We start from the raw sequence: 15206 nt of genomic DNA on the forward strand, positions 1-15206 counted from the left end.
GTGGCAACTCCGTAAACTAGAAGTAGTTGGCAGTCATCGTAAAAAAATGCCTAAAAATGGACACTGTTTTCGTACTCACTAAAAAATACCATACAAAACATTTAGTGGAAATTCCGTCGCCTTTTGCAGTTTTCGCTCCTAAAAAAGTAAATTATATTTGTAAAAATATTAAATAATCGGTTTCTCTAGATGGAAAACAATTAAAATATATATTACGCGTATCGGAGTACGAAATACAGGAAATCTTAAGAAATTTTTCCTACGCAGCAGATCATCATTGAGCGCGCTTCGGTGTGAGTGTGTGTGTGCGTGCGTGTGCCACAGAAAGTGGCAATCAGGCAGCAGCAATAGTTAAGTGTACAAATATTCATAAATCATTCGATGTTGTTAATTTATGCAACAAAATGTGAAACCAATGACAATATTTCAATGTTGTCAATAAAGAGAAAAGTTGTGTAGAAGCAGCCGCAACAACGACATCCGCAGTAGCCGTCAACGTTAACGTATAATAAGGCAAAAGAAAAATGAGGAAAATGAAATAACACAAAAAAAAGAGCTGCGCTGTAGCAAGCAAGTATAAGAAACGCGAAACACAAGCAAAGAAAAATCGAAATAATAAAATACATACGTACGTACGTGTATGTGTGTATGAGCATATTAAAATTGTGTCTGTGTGTGCAGCGCAAGTGTGTATGTGTATCTCTGTGTGTGTATGTAAGTGAAACGTATAAATAAAATTCAGCCAAATGCAGAAACCAACAACAAAATGGATAACAAAACTACACAGTTGGATTTTAAATTACTGGTAATTAAATAATGTTTTCTATAAAATGCTCTGCATACCCCCGACTCCTCTCATTTAACTAAACATATATAAGTGTGTACATTCATGTACACGCACGCACACACAGAAGCATGCTGGCATGTATGTATGTATATGTAAGTCTACATTCCGTGCGACTATCAAATGAGAGTGGCAAAACAACGTGTAATGCGTAGGCAACGAAGAGAGCGGCAGAGTCGCATGTAGAACCCGAAGAGAGGGAGAGAGTGAGAGAGAGATAACAAATGAAGTGAAGTACAGTGTGCACTAACAGTTTAATTTCAGCTATTGTTTTTGTGGCAATGTTATGCTATAAACTTTTGTGTAATGCTAAATTTAAGAAACTGTAGAATTTTATAAACTCAGCTCACAAAAACTGTGTGTAGAAACAAAATTGAGAGATCCCGCAGGAATTATTTATTATATGGTACATTTTGTTTATGATCTGCAATCAATATTAATTTCGGACAGTCGACTTTATGTTATGCTTCAACAATGCCGTTTGGGGCAGTGGAGGCAGCTGCTTGTTTTATTATTTAAAAGCTTTGTTCGTTTAGTCTGTTCTTCTTCCGCATTTCCCGTTCCTCAATCGCTTCTTGCACAATATCCGCGCGCTAACACACACACATACACACACAGTCAACATGGATATTTCGTGATTATGCTGTGTATGAACTTCCGCAGTCTAGTTGTGTGCCCTTGCTCCACCCAACCCTACCCTACCCTACCCCTACCCCATCTTCTACCTCCTAAGCTCTTCACCCACCTACTAACCCATAGCACTCCCTTTCCTCATTTCCCTCACACCAGTGCTACATAAAAGCCTTCGCTTCTCTTATTTTTTCTTTTCTAAAATGAATTGTAGTTTTGTTTTTCCCCTTCTCTTTTATTTCCCCTCTGTAACCCATAAGCCAAGCAGTCAGTTTTACTTCTCCCACTTTCGACCCATTTTGTCATTGTAGCTGTAGTTGTAGTTGTGAGGCTAGCTATTATTCACTTTTGTTTTGTTTTCCTCGTCGTTTTGAGAAAATATTTATTTTTATTTTTATTAGTTTATAACAACATTACATTACTTGAATGCACACTCGCACACACACATACAGACTGAGATACATCCATACAAACACTTATGCGTTATATGAACGAACGAATAAGCACATTTACATAGTTAAATATGTGTTTGTATGTATATGCATAAATACTACAAATACTACGAAATTCAACTTGTGCGCGCCACTCTGACTACAAATACAATAAAAACAACAGCGAGAGAGCATGAATTTGATTGTATTTGTATAAGTTTGTGTATGTGCGCTTGTGTGAGGGGGAGAACGAATGGACGAGCAAAGCACAAGTGAAGAATTGTAAACAGCGTGCACAGTGGTACAATATCAGGCCTGTAGGATATTTTAATCAGTCTTGTTCTTGTTGGAATGCAGCACAAAAATCTGCCTTGTTGCTAAACAGAAAAATAGAGAAAGAGAAATATAAAGATGCTGAAACTAATTGGGTTTTATTTTTTCAAATCGTAAAACTTGAAGAAGTTACTAATTGCACTCTCAATTAAATATTTTATTGCTCTTAATTTACTTAAAACCTGTTGGGAAACTTAATGTGTATATATAATGTATACCAAAATGTATTATAAAACTTATGTGAAGTGAACATAAAAATAAAGTAGTCAACTAGATATTATTTTATTTTTATGTAAATTTGACCAATTTATAATAGACATTTTAAACAAATCAATACAAAAATACATAAATATGTATATAAACATATATCTGTATTGTACGTATAAATATAGTTTTGTATACATAAATTAAAGCTATTATGTTCAAATCAAATCATCCGCTTAAGCTGTCGGCCACTGTACATTCATTCATGCATATGCATGCATATTTGTATGTGCATGTGTGTGTGTGTAGCTCGTTTTGTTTCGCTTTGTGCCAATTTCATTAATAAAGGAGGACAACGTAAATGCTATTTTTATTTGATTAGTAAAACCATGCAAGTATGTATTTTTATACCCAAGCATGCATACATATGTATATAAGTACATATGTACATATATATTTGCATAGACAAGTGTGTGAGTGTGGTCGTCTATTTGCATACATATGTACATATGTATATGTATGTATGTACATTGTATGTAAGATCGCAAAATTTAAAACATAAGTTTGCTAAAAATGCAGCCGCAATTCTTGCCCCACTTCAGCTACAGCTGCAACGTTTTCACAGTTTGGCAACCTAAATATGTGCTATGTATGTAAACAAATATGTATGTTGAAGTATGTGTGTGTGCTTGTGTGCTCTCACTCTTCCTCTCTCTCTCTCTCTCTCTCTCTCTCTCTCTCTCTCTCTCTCTCTTTCTTTCCCTGTAGACTTGTCGCTGTGTTTGTGCGTGCCGAACAGGTACATAACAATATTAAAACGAACTAGCCGAAAAAGATGCAGCCAAATCCAATAAATCAAGACAAACTGCATTTGTATTTTAAGTACATGTGCACATAGACAAGCGCTTATTGAATAAACTACAGAAAAGTCCATTAGCTCTGCGAGCACACTTGTCGCATATTTAGCATGTCTGTAATGATAATTATTAAATCTTTATAATTTATTTAATTTAAATTAACATTAGATGATGTTTGCATATTGCATATGCATGCTAATTGTCATCATAAGAATATGATAACAACTTATAATCATATATAATATAAATATATAATCATATATGTATATGCTAATATACACAGTCTTTTAAATATATATGTTTACTGTTATTATTAATATTTAATCTAATGATTGTCTTTTAAAAAGTTAAAAGTTATTTGATAATTTTTTTTTTATATTTTTATTTATTTTTTGGTTTTTATTGTTAAAATTTAACACTTTTAATTGCTTTTTCACTTACGAGCATCGGAGTAGTATAAGGTTAAGCAAGTTATTAATTGTCCATATACTTCTGCTCATATGCACATAAATGTTAATTACTTCTAATCTTGAACAGATGTTAATTAATAAACAAATAGAAAAGAGCTATTATCATCTTGCTAAATACCACAATTAGTTGGTTTCTAACTGTTTATCTCGTCTGAGATGAAAAATCTTTATTATGTGCTACTTTTCTTGCAATTTTGAAAAAATAAAAATAGAGATTGTCTTAATTTAATACAAACAGAAATAGATATGTATTATATTTTAAAATAGGGAAATGACAGATTACAATATGTATTGAGATTATAATCTTAAGCTCGAAAGTATACCGATTTCTTGATAAGTATTCTTAAGGTCTTTTGAATCGATTGATATAATTCTAATTGTCGTAATTTATAGTCGTAATACTCTTTGCTCTCTATTCTTTGTGTAGTGCAGCATTACTATTGTATTTCCATGAAAACAATTCTATATGTACAGACATACAAACAAATGTACATATATTTTTGTATACCTCCGCAATTACATGAAATCCTATAATTTATACCTTATCTTGATAAATGTCAGATGTCAGATGCCACACCCCATAATAGCTAAAACTAAGTTTTGTTACCGAATTTCGAATTCGGAATTCGAAACTCGGAATGTTAAGCATGGAAAGCTTGTTACGACTTAAATACGATAAAAGGAAACAAAGAGCGAAAGACCCATAAATTTTAAGTGAAACAAAAGAACAAGCATTTCGTACATGTGTGTGTGCGTGTGTTTGTGTAGCTCGTGCTTATGCCATAGATCTCTTAAGCCTTCAAATATTTGTACTATGAGTATGGGTGTGTGTGTATGTGTATATGTGCACTCACACGCACGCACCTAGTTGCTGTGCTCAATTTAGTTTTTATAGATATTTCAAGCACTTTTACATGCCTATTTATTTATATACAAATATATATACATATACATACTTTCCTGCATGTATAGACGAGAATAAATTCGGTATATAGAAATGTCTTATTTATCAGCTATTCTTTGTATTATATATTCAATATATATATATATGTATATATCTATGTACATACATAAATATGTATGCATGTGTATGTGTACGTTTATAAGATATTAAACCGGCAATTTAATTTCCTGTTAGCTTTTCATTTCAACTAACTTGAATAGAATTGAATAGAATGCAGAAACCGGAATTTTAATTCAAATTATTTTTACGTGATTTTTATCTTGATTTCTATCCTATTTATTTTATAGTTATATTAAATATATTTGCATATATTAAGAATCTAGAATTATTATTTATTTTACAGTTATATTAAATATATTTACATATATCAAGAGTCTAGAATTGAATAAAGCGGGGCAAAGCGAGCTTGAATATTTTCTTGATTATGTTCTATTTAAATTTAAAGCAACTGATAGAAATTCCTCGTAACTCGCAATCTCTTCAAACTATGTTCTATTCCATATCCCCCGTTCCTTTTTCTCACGCTCCGTTAAGAATCTAAAACTGTATTTAATTACATAGTAAATATATACAGATGCGTTTTCAATTAATATGAACAACATAATGTATGTAATTACTAACACTCGCATAATTGTATATGTGTGTATGTATTTATGTAATTAAACATGTAATTTGTTTTTGTCTTGCGCTCAGCTTTGCAACAGGCATACACACAGACACACACACACACATGCACATAAATGAATATATGTTTGTATGTATAATAAGCTCTCTCCCTCTTTTTCTGTCTGTTTGTGCCTTTTTCTCATAAAGTTGTATATAATAGACACGCACATAAACATTGTAACACGCACACAAACAAGTGTTTACATACACACACACACCCAGACAGACGCACACACGTGCGCATTCAGTTGCTCGCGTTATCTTTAATCTAAACTTGCAACAATGTGAACTGTCAATTTCGACTAGAATACATACTTGCATGCAGAGTTGCCACCGGATTGAAAGTTAAATGTCTGTTTACATTGATGATAATAATATAGATATTGTGCCAATCGATTATATTAAAATATAATTTGTATAATAATTTTAATTATTTTCTTGGAATTGTTTACTCTAAATGAGATTTTTTGTAAATACATAAAGGAGAATCGGAAAAATCTATTAAGATTAACTTTTTTATGTCATCATTCGCGCCAATTTAGAAGTGAGGTAGCTCTGAAGCTCATAAAGTATATGCCTCTTTTTATAGATTATATAATTTATTGAACATTAATATCCAGTTGAATGGAATGTATGTATGTATCTGTGTATACACAAGTATATATCAGCTTTTTATGTCGAGTCATCAATGGCTTCCACGAATGTATTGATTCTTCGACAAGGTTTTTTTTTAACTTGAGCCGCCAAATATGCTAATTTGTTTAATATATGTAGATTTATTGGGAATACAGAGATAACTAGATATTTTACCTTTTTCATTTACATTTAAAAACTCCCTTAGTAGCGGTAAAAATATCTGCAATCTGATTGTTAACAAGAAAGTAAATCACAGTTAAATTAACATCAATTTGATAAATGTAATATATTTCGCTAAAGACTCAATTTAAAATTTCATTTAATTTCCTCTTTCTTAGCTTGCTCTTAATTAGTTCTCTCAATTTGATAAACATCATATTAATTTTATGCTTCTGGTGAAAGAATATTTGAAAAGTGCCAGCGGGGCCAAAGTTGTGTTGTTCAGTGCCGTTGCCCCCAACCCGTTCATCACAGTTACCGCGCTCTTTATACATCTTTCTCTCTCTCTCTCTCTTTCTCTGTACCCCCATTTATATATACATACGTATATACATGTGTATGTATATATTGCTCAACCTCTCTCGCTCTCTAAACAAATGTCAGCCAGTGGGTGGGTTGTGGGAGAGCAATTTAGAGAGCGCCATCATGTTTTTACAACTACAACTACAATAATTTGTTGACTCGCTGCTTTAACTCCCGCACACACATAAATATAAACACGAACACACACACACACATTACATATTGAGATGGCAACATTGTGGAATGGGGAAAAAGTAGCACAAATTGTGCGCTGTTTTAATTTCTTTGCTCTCCCCCTTTGGCCAACGTTCCTTGCTGCGCGCTCTTTTATTTTATTTTTTAAATTTCTTGTTATTGTTGTACATGTGCTTGTGTATGTGAATGTGTGTGTGTATGTATGTATGTTTATATATAGCTTTTTTATTTTTCCTGTTATTTTTTATACAATTTTGCCTTTGCCATCTTCGTTCACTATGCTGTGCGCTAATCGTTCGCTTTGGCAGCGCAGTTGCTGTCGCTGTCGCCGCGCTGTCTGCCCATGGTCTCACTGGCGTTGACGTTGACGTCGACGTCAGCAGCGACGCTAGCACCGACGCAGGCTAAGTTAAGCGCGCGCGCTCTTGGCGCTCTAATTGCATTAAATTGTTTGGAAAATCATAATCAGTAATTGCATTTAATGACAGTTTTTGAGTGCACGTGTGAGTGTTTATTCTGTTCAATTTAATTGGGGTAAAACACTCACCCACTCACACATACATACACATACTTACATTGACAGTGCAAACAATTGTAGGTAAATATACCGTTGATTTAATTGGACATTTCATTGATTCAGATATTCAGCAAGTGGGCACGTGACACCGGTTAGCAACATTTCAATAATCTTTAAATTTTATTAATTAATAACAACAAAATGCTCTAGTGAGGTGCTCGAGATATTAGATGAATGAAGATGGAACGATAGGAAATAATTCTATTTAAGTACCGAAAATATGACTTAATCTTTTAAATAGAACTCGAAGACAAATTCGTGTTTGCTTTCGTTGGAATTAAATAATAAGCGCATTTTGATATGTTTAATAGGAATTATTAATTTAAAACGATCTATCATTTCTAGTTATTTACTATAATTATTTAACTTACGCATAAATATGTTTGTGCTAAAGTTTTGTTTAAATAATTCGGTAATGATTTGAAATAGTTTATATTAAAATACATATATAAAATTGTAACAATATAGAATTTAATTCAAACTAATTTACAAAAATATTAATTTACTTAAATTTGATTTGTATCACATGCTATATTAAAACTCTTGTTCTTTGCTTTACAGGTGGATCAGTCAGTGAATCTGCTGGATAGTTTGAGTGCGGTATCGCGGTGCGATGCAATCACATTTCTGCTGCAAACGCTTAAGTGCAAATATCCAGAGGCCTGCGACAGAGTCGTCAGGAATCTGTTCAGTCACAATCCCAATGACAATGGCGCCGGATCGAAGCTGGCACCGGACGCAACGCAGCTAGCGAAGAGCGAGCAGTTGCAGCTGCTGCTTACCCCCAAGAAGGAGAAGACGGAGCCGCAGTCGGAGTTGGAGTCGGAGCCGACGTCGATTGCGAAAATCAAAAGGGAGGGAGAGGATGAGGCAGCCGCGATCGATTTGAATCAGAACTTTGAGAAGATCCTCTGCAAGGAGGATTACAAGTGCCTCGACGAGGAGGATGACTTCCTCGAAGATGACGCCGACGACACAGAGAACTCTTCTTCCATGAGTAAGCAGCGCCTGCACTTTTACCGCACGAATAGCGCCACGAACGCCTGTGCCGACAACAATGTGGATGCGATGGCCGGGACGAGTCCCATGCTCCTCTCCAGCGATCCACTCGATCTGATACAGACGACGACAGTGGCCAGTGGCCTGGTGAAGCGCAAGTACTCGGCGACGTTTGATGATGAAACGGAGGAGGAGGACGATGACGACGCTGGCGATAACTATGACAACGGAAGCAATAGAAGCAACAGCTGCGCGGAGCTCCTGCTGCGCCGAAAACAGAATCTTATGGGCTCCAAGTCGTTGGTTAAGCGGAAACGGAGCAACAACAACAGCCACATGGGCAGCTTGGTGGAGGTGATGGCCACGCCCGTTGCCAAGACACGCCCCCGCCTGGGCGAGGGCTACGTGTTCCACGAGGACGACAAGTACACGTTGCGCTACCACCACAGCAGCGGGGAGTTCAGTGAACGAGCCTTCAAGGCGCAGTTCCGGGTGCTGCTTCGCCTGGCGCTGAGCCAGCATCATAAGCCCTTCCTTAAGCAATTCTACGACAACTTTGTGATCACCGGCCGGCTGCTGGGCACCACGCCCTCGACACGTGTGCTGAAGGAGCTGCGCGAGCAGCGGCTGGACGAGTGGCGACGGCAGCGTGAGCGGCGGCAGGAGGTGGCCAAGGCAGCGGCGGCAACCGCGGCAGCTGAGAGATTGCTGGGAGAGGAACAGGAGAAGGAGCTGGAGCACGAACAGGAGCAAGAGCAGGAACGAGAGCAGGAGCTGGAGCAAGGGCAAGAGCTTGAGCTGGAGAGGGAGCTTCCGCCAAGCCAGCAACTGGAGCAACAGCTCGAAATGCCGCTACAGCTGGAGCAGCAAGAGCCACACCAGCTCAGATCCATTTCATTTGGTGACTCTGAGCTGGAGTCGGAAACCGAATCGCAGCTGTCCTCGGCTGCCCAGGAGATTATGAAGTTTGAGGAGTTCATTGACGAGGGTGTGGGCGCAGGTCGCCTCATCGATGGGCTGGAAATGGAGCCGGAAATAGATGAGATGCTGGCGGGCGCCGGCAGCGGATTGGGCAGCGTGACTGGCACCGGCAGCGGGAACAGCAACAGCAACAGCAGTGCTGTGCATGACAATGGCATCGCCTCCCTGCTCATGGACTCCAGCCACGGGACGCAGCTGCATTCTCATCATCTGTAAGTTGATCAAATAGAATAATCAATGAAGATTGAAATACTAATCCTTGTCCATTGCAGCAACAGCAGCAGCAGCAGTGGGAATCTCGGAATCAATGGCCTTACATCGTCAAGCAATATCAACAACAACATTAACTGCAGCAAGAGCAACAACAATGCGCTGGCCCAGCAACTGGGCCCGGAGCAAGCCGGCAAGCAGTCGGTGTCGCAGAGCCAGGCGCAGATGCAGACGCAGTCGCAGTCGCAGTCGCAATCGCAACATTTGACCATGCCCATTAGAAGTGGCTACGGCCTGGAAGGTGTTGCGATGTCGGCGACGAAGCAGCTGATGTCTGGCAGTGAGATTCAACTGCAGAACGAGAGCCAGAATCAGAGCCAGAATCAGAATCACTACAACTCAAGCAATAATCCACTCTCAATGCCGCCCATCATCGAGCAGATGATGCAGATGCAAATGCAGCAGCAGCAGCAACAGCAGAGCCCCTTTCCACAGCATCAGCATGCGCAGCTGATGAACAATCGGCCGTCGCATCTGCATCCGCACCAGCACCAGCAGCAATCGCAGTCGCAGTCTCAGACGTCGCATTTGACGCCAACTGGCGTCAGCTCGCAGCTGAACTCTTCGCTGGAGCTGGACGACAATGAGCTGTCCGGCGAGGAGGAGGACGACGAGCTGGACAATGAGATGGATGAGATGGACGCGGCCAAACAGCAGCTCATCGATGGCGGCAGCAGCAGCAGCACCTCGCTGCAGGCACCGCCCTCCCAGATGGGCGGCAGCCAAACGCCGGGCAGTAAAAAGGACAAGCCCAGCTACAATTGCCTGCTGTGCCCCAAATCGTACAGGAAACGCAAGTCGCTGTTGGATCACTACAAGCTGCATCCCGGCTACTGTCACGACTGTGGCCAGCCCAACGGCAACACGCTGGAGGTGCGAACGAGATTTAGTCTGCGATTTGTTTAGACCAAAACAATATTAATCTGTTTAATTTCGTTGCAGGAAATCATCCAGCACAATCGCACGATGCACGTGAAGGAGTTTCCGTTCGTATGCGAAACGTGCGGCGAATCCTACTCACGCCGGCAACAGTTCCATGCGCACGTCGAGTCGCACAAGAAGGATTTCAAAAGTGAGTCGGCGTGAATGTAAATTTCACCAAGGCCAGCGATGTCTGCCAAAAGCCAGACAAAAGGCATTTCATTATTATTGTTATTATTATTTTTAAATGAGCTCTGTTAAGTGTCAAACTAATCTCGCTTTTTGCTGCTCCATTGCAGTCTTTCCGTGCGGCGAGTGCGGCCTGAAGCTGTCGCAGAAGAAGATGCAGCAGCACTTTGAAGATACCGGCCACAAGGCCGACGGTGCCATCTGTGAGGTGTGCGGTGCTGAGTTCCCATCCAAGAATGCGCTGTACCAGCATATAATACGCGTGCATAAGCGAGATAATTTCTTCGAGTGCCACATTTGCCATAACCGCTTCACGCTCAAGGCCAATCTGGAGCGGCACGTGCAGCTGCACACCGAGGTGAAGCGCACCTATGTGTGCGACCTGTGCGGATCCTCCTACTTTACATATCCTGCGCTCAAGGAGCATTACAGCAACGCCCACGTCGATGTCTCCGAGTGCAAGTGCACGCTGTGCGGCAAGCGATTCGGCTCCGCCAAATCCCTGCAGCGCCATTTGCCATCCCACTCGGAGGAGCGACCGCACTGCTGCAACCACTGCGATCAGGTAGAGTACATATATAGGATATATCTATGTCTGAGTATACTAAATCTCATTTCTGTTGCTCCGTAGACCTTCAAGTGGAAGACTCACTTGGTGCGCCACAAGCAGACAATGCATGGCAATCAGCCGCCGCCGCCTAAGAAGGGCAAACAGCGTTTCCCCAAAGCGAACGAAGAAGGTGAGTGCTCCATTATTCCACAGCTAAGTTAACTGTATTAATTTGACGACATCCTTTCAAGATATGGCCTCGCTGCCTGATATGCCGGGACCGCCGCCGGTGAAGGCAAGCAAAAAGTCAGCGGTCAGCAAGGCAAAGTCACAGGCGGGCGTAGCCGCAGTACAACAACAACAGCAGCAGCAGATGCAGCCGGGTGCTGGCAAGGTGGTTAGTGCGGGTGCCACGCCCACGCCGCCACCACCATTATCGACGACGCCGGGCTGCTCGCAGCAGGATCAATTCAATGCCATTGTGAGCAGCAATAGCTCGCAGTCCTCGACGGCATCCACGTCGCAGCACTCGGTCTCCACGAGCGAATCTCAACAGAATTCCATGTACAATCAGAGCTTTAATGTGGACAAGTTGCAGCAGCAACAACAACAACAACAACAACAGCAACAACAACAACAGCAGCAGCAACAGCCACCACCAACGCAACAGCAGCAGCAGCAGAATGCGCTGCATCAACAACATCAACAGCACGCTGCAGCGACGCCGCCGCCCTCACAGCAGCAGCAGCAGCAGCAGCAATCGGTGCCGACGCCACAGCAGCAGGCGCCACCGCATCATCGCCATACGCCGCATACGCCAAACAATGCAACGGCGGAGATGCATATGCAGCGCATGAACAGTTTCGGTGGGCCGGAGAGTCAGTTTCACTTTGAGCCGAATCCGGGCAATCCGACTGGCGGCTATCCGCATCAGTTGTTAAATCAATACCAGCAGCAGCAACAGCAACCGCAGCAGCCACAGGTGCCGCCCCAGCAGCAACAGCAGCAGCATATGCGTAGCCATACGCCTCAGAGTCCACATCCGCACTCGCATCCACATCCACTCCAAGCACAGCAGATGCAACAACAGCAGCAGCATTTCACCTCGCCACATCACATGCCCCCGATGCATCACCAGCACCAGCTGATACTACAACAGCATCGCCACACCCATTCGCCGCAGCATCAGCACTCGCGCCTGCAATCGCCGCAGCCCCAGCCATCACCATCAGCTGTAGCGTCCGCAACACAGCAACAATTTATGCAGCAGCAGCAACAACAGCAGCAACAACAACAGCAGCAGCAACAGGCGAATGAATCCTGGGGCAATATGGGCTTTGGCGGCCCACCAAACAGCCAGCCAGAGCTCAAGGACAAGTTCTACATTGTCGACTCAACAGAGTTTCTCGGGCTTCCAATGGGCGTTGGTGCTCCGGCGTCGTCTGCACAGCAACAATCAGCCGTGGGCGTCAACAAGCCGCAGCAGCAGCAACAGCCACCACCACAGCAGCAGCAACAACAACAGCAACCACAAGACCCAGCATTGGCGGGCGACATATTGGGCTTCCAGCACATGTGGCCACAACAGGTCCAGCCGCAACAGCAACAGCAGCAACAACAACAACAACAACAGCAGCAGCAGCAACCGCCGACGCCGCAGTCGCAGTCGAATCAAATCGGGCCGGGAGATGCTCACAATTACAACAACATTGGCAGTATTCTAACGAATCTCATCGATACGAATCCCACGCCTATGGAGTACAATTTTGATATGATGCAGCAGCAGGCGTCTCAGCAGCAGCAGCAACAACAACAACAGCAGCAGCAATCACAGCAGCCGCAACAACAGCAGCCGACGCAGCAACATCACAATGCGGGCGGCCCCTATGGCGGTGGCCTAATGCGGCATGGCGGCCCAGGCAACGTTTATGGCGGCGGCGGCGGCGTCTCCTACGAACAACATCACAACCACAGCGCGCTCAGCGACCAGCTGGTCAGCGATCAGCAGAAGCACAACAGCTTTCAGCCATACCACGGTCATCCGGGACATCCGCATGGACTGCAACAGCCGCTGCACTCGCTGGCGGGCACCGCGCATTTGTTGCCCCCGCCGCCGCCGCATGGCAGCGTTTATGAGCGGACGGCACCGCCAATTGGCGTGGGCGTCGGCGTAGGTGTGGGCTATCCGATGCTGGGCGACGATTCAAAGTCCGTGCTGCCGCCGATCAATGACTACATGCATCATATGCAGCAGCAGCCCGATCTTATCTACTATCCAGTGAAGAACGATTGACAACCAAAGTAGCCGGCGCTGGGTGGTGCCCCAGGGCACCACCAGCAGTCCCACCACTACGCGCATAATCATAATCATAATCATAATCACACGCACTGGTGGCCAGCATCAGCAGCAAGTTTAAGCGCCAAGAGAGGCGATGTTTTTCATTGAAAAGCATTCACATTTGTTTAGTCTGCACGTTAAGAGCGTGCCAGATGATGATTCTATCTAGATAAGGTTTAACAGAAGGCGAGCTCTATATATATATATATTTATATATAGTGTATGGAGTGTTATGAAATAGGTCGAGTAAATCAGCTCGAAGATTGGGCCTTGCCGATGCTCAGTATAACTAATCCGACCGACGCTATCAGACACGTGTATACAAATAAAAACAGGAAACACATCCACACACACACACACCTAGCACACACACACTCACACAAACAGCACCAAGATAAAATCAAATATATAATTGAAGGAAGATTAACAAGAACATGACTACAGACATATAAATACATATATACATAGTAGCGAGTAAGGAAAACAACAACAAACAAAGAGAAATAAACACTATAAATATTTACGTAAACGATGTAATATGTAGCCTGTAAGGATGTATCAACAACAACAACCACAATTACACCAGACCACAACAACAACAAGATGAACAGAAACAAAAAACCTACGAACAAATTTTTGCAACATAATTTATGCTTATTTAACTGAAATGAGAACACAAATACGTACGTTAATATAAAATCAGATCAACCTTATATATATGTGTATATATATATATATATAAATGAAGAACCTTAAAAAATATGAAAGATTGTAGATTGATTTGAAAGAGTTTTGCGCTTGGGGCCTGCATCACAATAAGGATAGGCCTAGGCCAGAGCCGAGAAGCAGAGAACAGATAACAGAAAAGTTGTTCAAACCATATCATGAGGCCCTTTGCCGTCAACTAATTATATAATATACAAATCTATATATATATATATATATATATATTTTAATTTCGATAGTGCTTGTTATTTTCTATTTAGTTGAAAAAATCAATGATTATATACATATAGCTATATGCATACATACATTTATAACATGGAAATATATATGATTTTATTTACATGACCTAAAATGCCGATTGAGCCCACATATTTTTGTTAGATTAGTGCCTAAGTCTAGTTTGTATCGCGTATGTATATCCATTTTGTGGCTTTTTACACCCAAACTCGTGTAATTAATTGATTAATTACTTAAATAATGGCAACCCGTTTAAAGCAAACCAATCCACATTGATCAATCAGCATCTGTATAAATCGTAAGCCTCACCCTACCATCCACACACTCACACACAAATCTCCTTACTAAATACAAAAAGCGAAAGAAACATGTTTAGTTGGTATGTATGTATTTCCTTAACCACCCTCTATTCAGACCCCTTCCCCCTTAAGTTAATCGTATTAGTTTATAGCGTTGTTCGTTTGTTTACAAATTGTGTATGCAATTTAGCTAAGGAGCAAACATTACATAAGTGAAAGTTTAAAACAATACAAGTGTAAGGCTACTTTTATGAACAAACAAACAAACAAACAAGCAACCAACAACAACTACATTAAATTAGATTTGTATTCTGGATACAAAAATAAGCAAACCAACAAAAAAGAAAACAAAAATATAAATAAAATT

General features: G+C 41.3%; 1 protein-coding gene across 1 annotated transcript; it reads left to right on the forward strand.

The window, feature by feature from the left end:
* Nucleotides 1–75: 75 nt before the first annotated feature.
* LOC108654202 (uncharacterized) lies at nucleotides 76–15192 on the forward strand. Its single transcript, XM_030382177.2, has 7 exons — nucleotides 76–805; nucleotides 7891–9521; nucleotides 9582–10452; nucleotides 10522–10651; nucleotides 10800–11254; nucleotides 11321–11429; nucleotides 11491–15192. Exons 1-7 carry the CDS (start codon nucleotides 767–769, stop codon nucleotides 13530–13532), a joined length of 5277 nt encoding a protein of 1758 aa, XP_030238037.1. The 5' UTR covers nucleotides 76–766; the 3' UTR covers nucleotides 13533–15192.
* Nucleotides 15193–15206: the final 14 nt, after the last annotated feature.

The sequence above is a fragment of the Drosophila navojoa genome, chromosome 5 (assembly GCF_054131105.1).
Source record: "Drosophila navojoa isolate 15081-1374.11 chromosome 5, UAZ_NAV_1.0, whole genome shotgun sequence".
NCBI classification, from domain to species: Eukaryota; Metazoa; Arthropoda; class Insecta; order Diptera; family Drosophilidae; genus Drosophila; species Drosophila navojoa.